The sequence below is a fragment of the Pneumocystis jirovecii genome (assembly GCF_001477535.1).
Source record: "Pneumocystis jirovecii RU7 chromosome Unknown supercont1.40, whole genome shotgun sequence".
Lineage (NCBI taxonomy): Eukaryota > Fungi > Ascomycota > Pneumocystomycetes > Pneumocystales > Pneumocystaceae > Pneumocystis > Pneumocystis jirovecii.
In genome coordinates this window covers 1-6,811 of record NW_017264814.1, presented here as the reverse complement: position 1 = coordinate 6,811, position 6,811 = coordinate 1, and the positions used below count along the sequence as shown (strand labels likewise).

At 34.8% G+C, this 6,811-nt stretch overlaps 2 protein-coding genes across 2 annotated transcripts; both read right to left on the bottom strand.

Annotated features, from left to right (window-relative positions):
* Positions 1-129: 129 nt before the first annotated feature.
* On the bottom strand, positions 130-3,159 carry T551_03717 (uncharacterized protein; the record flags this gene model as incomplete). Its single annotated transcript, XM_018375980.1, has 1 exon — positions 130-3,159. A coding segment is annotated over one exon (3,030 nt), but the record flags the coding sequence as incomplete, so codon positions are not given.
* A 499-nt stretch (positions 3,160-3,658) lies between these two features.
* On the bottom strand, positions 3,659-6,715 carry T551_03716 (uncharacterized protein; the record flags this gene model as incomplete). Its single annotated transcript, XM_018375979.1, has 1 exon — positions 3,659-6,715. A coding segment is annotated over one exon (3,057 nt), but the record flags the coding sequence as incomplete, so codon positions are not given.
* Between the last annotated feature and the right edge of the window lie 96 nt (positions 6,716-6,811).

Below are 6,811 nucleotides of genomic sequence, written 5' to 3'. Positions count from 1 at the left end.
AACACGCTACTTTATGTGTAATGCACTTTCAATTGATGCTGAAGAGATCATACTCTACTCTTTCCTGCCCTATCCTCATTCATTTAGTAAATATACATGCTGCTCTTATATCCCATTCCCATTTTACATCTAAATCATGAATGAAATCATCATTGCCACCAACACCCCCCTCATCACACTCCACCCACTCATCCTCAACCCCTCACTCGGCTTCACCTCTCCTGCATCATCTTCCTCTCCTGTCGTACACTTCGTAGGCTTACACCGCCTCGTCGAAGTCAACGTTATTCTCGATGTGACCGTAGACGTAGTTGTGGATGTGCTAGTATGGGTCGACGTCTTTGTGACCCACGTATCTGTCGTCTGCAGAGACTGGCAGTCTGTTGCCTTTCCTTCTCCCTCTGTCTTTGTTGTTGTAGTGGTGGTTGTGGTTGTGGTGGTTGTCGTCGTTGTTTCTATTTCGTATGGTTTCACTTCCAATGACTTTAATTCGTTGCATGCCTTCTCAATTTTACTGCATGCATCTTGTAATGTCGGGCACTCTTCTTTAAACCCACATTCTAATTTCAAAACTTTACATTCTTCATTGACTTCCACATACGCCTCCAGTGCTCTTGATACTGCATCGAAGGCTTCAACTTCTGCCTCTGTGACAAGTACTTCAACTGTTCCTCTCCGAACAAGTCTGGCTTGCGTCTTTTGAGTCGTATTTGCTCCTCCTACTGATTTACTTTGATCACTATTCGCATTTTTCCCTGAATTCACTTCATTTTTCTTTAACGATGATAGAACAAGTTTTGCACCTTCTGATGCTTTTTTTGCTACTTCATTTAAATCATTAACTTCTTTCACTTTCTCTTTTATTATTGTTGATTTTGCTTGTAATTTTGTAGACAATTCTGCGCATTTTTTTTCCAACAGTTTTAATAATTTTTCGCATAGTTCGGTCCTAACAGTATCACTCTTACTACCACTATTACCATTACAAAGATTCTCCAATGTGCTATTTTTTTTCTTAGTCCATTGTGTGCAATACTGGTCAAGAGTCTCTTTACATTTACTCCTAAGCTTCCCTTTAAACTCATACATAACTTCCATTTCTAGATTATATCTCTCCCGGTATGGTTTACATTCCTTCTTAAGTTTCTCACACACTCCATTACCAGCATTTGTTAGATTATTGCAGCTAGTCATAAATTTGTCACAATACGGTTCCCAAAGGTTACAAGTTGATTCTCTTTTTTTTTCCTTATTTGCTTTTTCAACAATTTTCAGTGTTTCTATATTTTTCCCTAATGCTGTACATTTAAAAAAGAGGCTTTCTGTGATAATTTTACAAGTAGTATTCTGTGTTATACATGCAAGAATAAACTGTGTTTTCCTTTTCTTAATCCAATCATTACATTGTTCTTTAACATTTTTTTTACAAATTGTTTCATTTTTTAAATCTTTTATCTTTTTTTCTAGTAACTTATCTTCCAATTGCTCTGTATTTCTTAATCGATCACAGTGCTGGTTTAGTGTACGACATGGCCACTCAATCTCTTCTAAATTATTCTGTAAATATTCACATTTCTTTTCTAGCTCTTTACAGTTTTCGTGACTTGGAAAATCTCGTTTTAAGTCCAAAACTCTTACCAAATGAACACCTTGTTCTCTGATATTATTTCCAAGCGCTATGCATGTGCTTTTTGGGTATAAACAGAGCTCTACTATTACTCCGTTAATGCTTGTTATTTTTTTACATAGATCTATCAGATGACTTTCGCATTTTTTAATTCCATTATTCTTTATTAAATTAGGCAATGGCTTTTCAAAACTCTCTTGGAAATATTCATATGCTTCTCTAAATTTTTGTGTTTTCAAACATGCTGATCTTGCATTTTTGCATGCATTACCAAGTTTAATGTTCAATTTTTCGCAAGGTTTTTGTAAATAAAAACATTCCGACTCCAAACTTATGCAAAATTTTTCATCAAGTTCTGTGGATTGCTCATCCCATTCTAGTGGAGCAGCATCTTTGCTTTCATTATTAGTATCTGATAATGATATTCCATGTAATTCCGATTTTAATGTCTTGCATCTAAGTTTTACCTTTTCTTCTAACTTCTCACATGCTTCTTTTCCTTCTGTACTTAGTTCTTTATTTTTTTGATAGAAACTTTTCAGCTGAGGTATATTTTCGTAAAATTCTTTTCCATTTTTAAGTTTGTCTTGACATTTTTTTAAGTCTTCACTTGCTATTAACGCTAATAGATCAATTGAATCCTTTGTTTCTGGTCTTCCAACATTTCCTTTAAATAAATCTTCTTTTTCTATCTTTTCTACCAAAGTAGCTTCTTGTTTTATTGGATCAATTTTTGAGCCCGGCGGTATATATTTTATCTTTTCCTCGCATTTTTTTTTTATTTCTTTACATTGATCCTGAAGTTTATCACAGTTTGGTCCATAAAAGTGGCATCTCTTAAGTTGTAATGCACATTCTTCTTTTGATGTGCTGTTGTTATCAATAATTTTTTTCGTATCTTTTTTCAACTCATCACATTTTTTTTTTGCTGTTTCTTTTAATTCTTTACATTTTTCTTGCTTTGTTAAACAAAAAGACATAAGTTCATCACTTTCTTTCATCAGTAAAAGACATTTTTCATTGATAACTTTATTGCAATCTTGTTCAGTTTTCAAATTCCCACTAAATGCTCTTAAAAGAATTTCTTCGTTTATTTTACTTCGTTTTTTTTCTTTGCATTTTTCTCTTAATTCATAGCAATTTTTTTTAAGATCATCTGAACACGCTCCCTCTAAAAACATGCATACATTTTCATTCGTACAGTCATTATCTTCCAAAAGTGTTTTTTTCACTACTGGATCTAATGCAGTCTTATGTATTGTACATTTTTTAGTAATTTCTTCTTTCAAATTATTACACTTTTCTTCTGTTTTCTCACATAATCCTTTTAAGATTGGATGAACTTTGTCTAAATTTGATTCTACTTTTTTTAAATCATTACAGTAGTTATCTAGTTCTGCTTTGCATTCTTGGGCTGCATTATATTTTTTTTTTACAATCAAAGCTAAAAGATTTACTTCATCATCTTGCGTTCCCTGTGGAGATGCAGCCCGCCGCTTAACCGCCCGCGCCACCGCCCGCGCCAAGCTGTGCCTGACGGGGGTGGGTTGAGCTGTGGCGTGTGGTTTGAGTTTGAGTTTCCACTAATGTGTTTTAGTTGCATGCGATATTAGAGTCATGTCTTCAAATTCGAATATTAAATTATTTCTAATTAATTTTAAGGGTGTTCAAGTAAAAACTGAGATAACTGTGATAGGCAGGCATTATGTGTGCAAATATATTTAAGAGGTGTCCGCTTTAACGTGTAATTGGCTGCTTTCACGATATTTTAAATTTGTGTGGGGTAAATGTGGGGTAATCGTAAAACTTGAATAGATAAAAAGTAGAATATAAAAGGACATAAACGAGAAATAAAGGCTATTTAAACAAAGAATAGTGATCAATTAGATAGGGAACACGCGATTTCATATGTAATGCACTTTCAATTGATGCTGAAGAGATGACTCAATCTACTTTACTCTTTCCTGTCCTACCCTGCTCGTTTATTTACTAAATATACATGCTCATCATTAAATTTTGCTCATTTGCTTTCTAAATCATGAACGAAATCATCATTGCTAATATCACCCCCCTCATCACGCTCCACCCACTCATCTTCAATCCCTTACTCGGCTTCACGTCCTCTGCATCATCCCCTGTCGTACACTTGGTTGGTTTGCAACGCCTCGTTGATGTGAGTGTTATTTTTGATGTAATCGTAGATGTGATGGTAGACGTGCTTGTGTGTGTCGATGTCTGTGTAACCCATGTGTCTGTTGTGCTGAGAGATTTGCATTTTTCGCTATCTCCTGTTTTTTCTGCTTCTTTGACTGTTTCTGTGACCGTGGTTATATTTGTTTTTGTTACTGTTTCGTGTGGCTTCACTTTCAGTGGTTCTAATTTCGAACATACTCCTTGTATCTTTTTACACACACTTTTTAAAGCATCGCAATCGTCTTTAATCCCGCAATCTGAGGTCAATTTATTACATTTTTCCTTTAAATCTATATATCTTCCTAATACTTCTGCTGTCAAATCAAATGCTTTAACTTCCGATTCCGTTACCGATACATCCTTAACTTCTCTCCGTAGTATTTTCGCATGTTTTGTGGTATCTTGCTCGTTTGAAACAGCATTCTTCTTATCCTTACTATTACCTTTTGATGCATTACTTTCGTTTTTCTTAACGAGTGATAATACAAGATTGGACTTGTTCATTGCTTCTTCTGCCTGTTTCTTAAGTTCCTTATATGTCTTATAATCTTCTTGTAAATCTTTTTCTGGTTGTTCTAATTCTGTTGGTAATGTTTTACATTGTTCTTTCACTTCTTCCATTAATTTCTCACAGAGCTCTTCTCTAACTTTATTGTCATCCTTTTTAGACTTGTTATCAGTAGTATCTTCACATAAACTTTTGATTGACGCATTATTTACGTTTCCTGCTATTGTACAATATCCTTCTAATGCTGTAGTACATTCATTTTTCTTATTCAACTTTCCTCGAAGTTCAACCTTGAGAGAGTCTTCCAAGGCTTTTCTTTCATAAAATGGTTTACAATGTTTTTTAATTTTTGTACAAGTATCCTTTTTTAAAAGATCTAGACAATTAGGCGAAAATTTATCACAATATGGGTCCCAAAATGGGCAAACATTTGCTAATCTTGTTATTTTATCCGTGTTATTTTTAAGAAATCCAATGATTTTTGAATTCTCTATATTTTCTTTGAATACTTTGCACCTATCTTGTACGTCTTTTACCATCAGCTCACACGTAGCGTTTTGGAAAACACATACAAAAGAGAAACGATCATCACCCCTTCTAGACCATTTATTACACTTTTCCTTTAAATATGTTACACAGTTTTCATGAGTTCTTAAAGTATCCTTGTGTTCATCCAGTAAAACCTGCTTCAAGATTTCTGTAGTCCCCAAGCGATCACATTGCTGTTCCAGTGTATGACATGGCCACGTAATTTCTTTTGAATCCTCTCCTAAATCTTGGCATTTTCTCCCTAATTCCTTGCAGTCTTTATCTGTCGGAAAATCTCTCTTTTGATCCAATTGTTGTCGTAAAAAGATAACTCTCATTTGATGGTCATGTGTAAGTAATCGTGCTGCCTTTGCTGGTTGTATACACAGAACAAACAATTCATCGTTTGAGAAACTTCCTTTATTTCCTTTCAGTTTCTCACATACTTTTACTAATTCTTGTTGAAATTTCTTAAGCCAATCTTTATTTGAGCCATGCAATAACCCTCGCATATTTTTTTGCAATATATTGTTTGCCCGTGCATCAAGCCCTCTCTTATAACACGCTGCTCTCACATTCACACAAGCTTCTTTGACATCTGGACATCTTTCTTTAAAATAAAAGCAATAAGATTCTAGTCTTGCACACTCTTCATCACTAAGAAATGTTGGCAACTTGCCCCATTCAATAACTTTAGAATTTACTGCATCAAAAAGATGATTATTAATGACTTTTGAAGTGAGGATTTTGCAAGTTTTATTAACATCTTTTTCTAGTTCATTACATTTTTTCGTTCCATCATCACTTGGACCATTTCCCTCACATAGTTTTTCCAAGGCCTCATGTTCATGAGGGTTTTTGCACTTATCTTTGAGAACCTCATTGCATTTTTTTTCAGGATCATTACTATTTTCAATCAACAAAGCCAACAAAGCTGTTGCATCTCTTAGATGATTCTTTCCAATAAAAACTCCATCCTTCTCTGCCTCTTTATAAAGTTCTTCCAGCCCTATGTCTTCTGCTAGCGTAGCCTCTGGCCTAGTTGGATCAAAACCGGGTCCAGGTGGTATATAGACAATGTTTTGTCCTTGGCATTTCTCTCCCAATTCAATACATTTAATTATATCGTCTTCCTTACAGTTTCCAACGTAAAAATAACATTCTTCAAGTAATAATAGACATTTTTCCTTTTCAAAATTTTTTGACATTGTATCAAGATCTGTTTTAAGAGTAATGCATTTCTTATCCTTTTCTTTTATAATATTATCGCACGTTTTTTTCTGGTTCAAACATGAGTCCGTTAACTCATTACTTTCCCTCCCCAAGACTGGGCAAACCTCTTTAAGTTTTTTTTGACATATCTTTGATTCATTAAGATCACTACGAAGTGCTCTCAAAAGGACTTTTTCTGCTACTCCATCACGTTTTTTCTGGTAACATAGATTCCTTAGTTTGCTACAACTCTCTGTAAGATCACTAGGACATGTTCCCTCCAAAAATAGGCATTGTTGTTCATTTTTTTCACAGTCATTTGTTAAATCTGAAACTCTTTTTTGAAGTATCTTTTTAAGTCCTTCTTTTAATGTAGTACACTTTGGATAGATTTTTGCTTGTAGACCTTTGCATTTTGTCTCTTTTTCTTTACATATCTTATCTAATTTTTCATGCACCTTTTTTAGTTCTACTTTTGCGTCTGTTAATGTTTTACAGTACTTTTCCAACTTTTTTTCACACTTTACGGCATCACTATAATCCTTTCCTATAATCAAAGCCAAAAGATGTACATCATCCTCATCCGCTCCTGATGCTCCTGTTACCTGCCGCTTAACCGCCCGCGCCACCGCCCGCGCCAAGCTGTGCCAGATGGGGGTGGATTTGCGTTGTGGTGTGTGGCTGAGTTTGAGTTTCCGTTAATGTGTTTTGATTTCATGTGAGATGTTAGAACCATGTCTTCA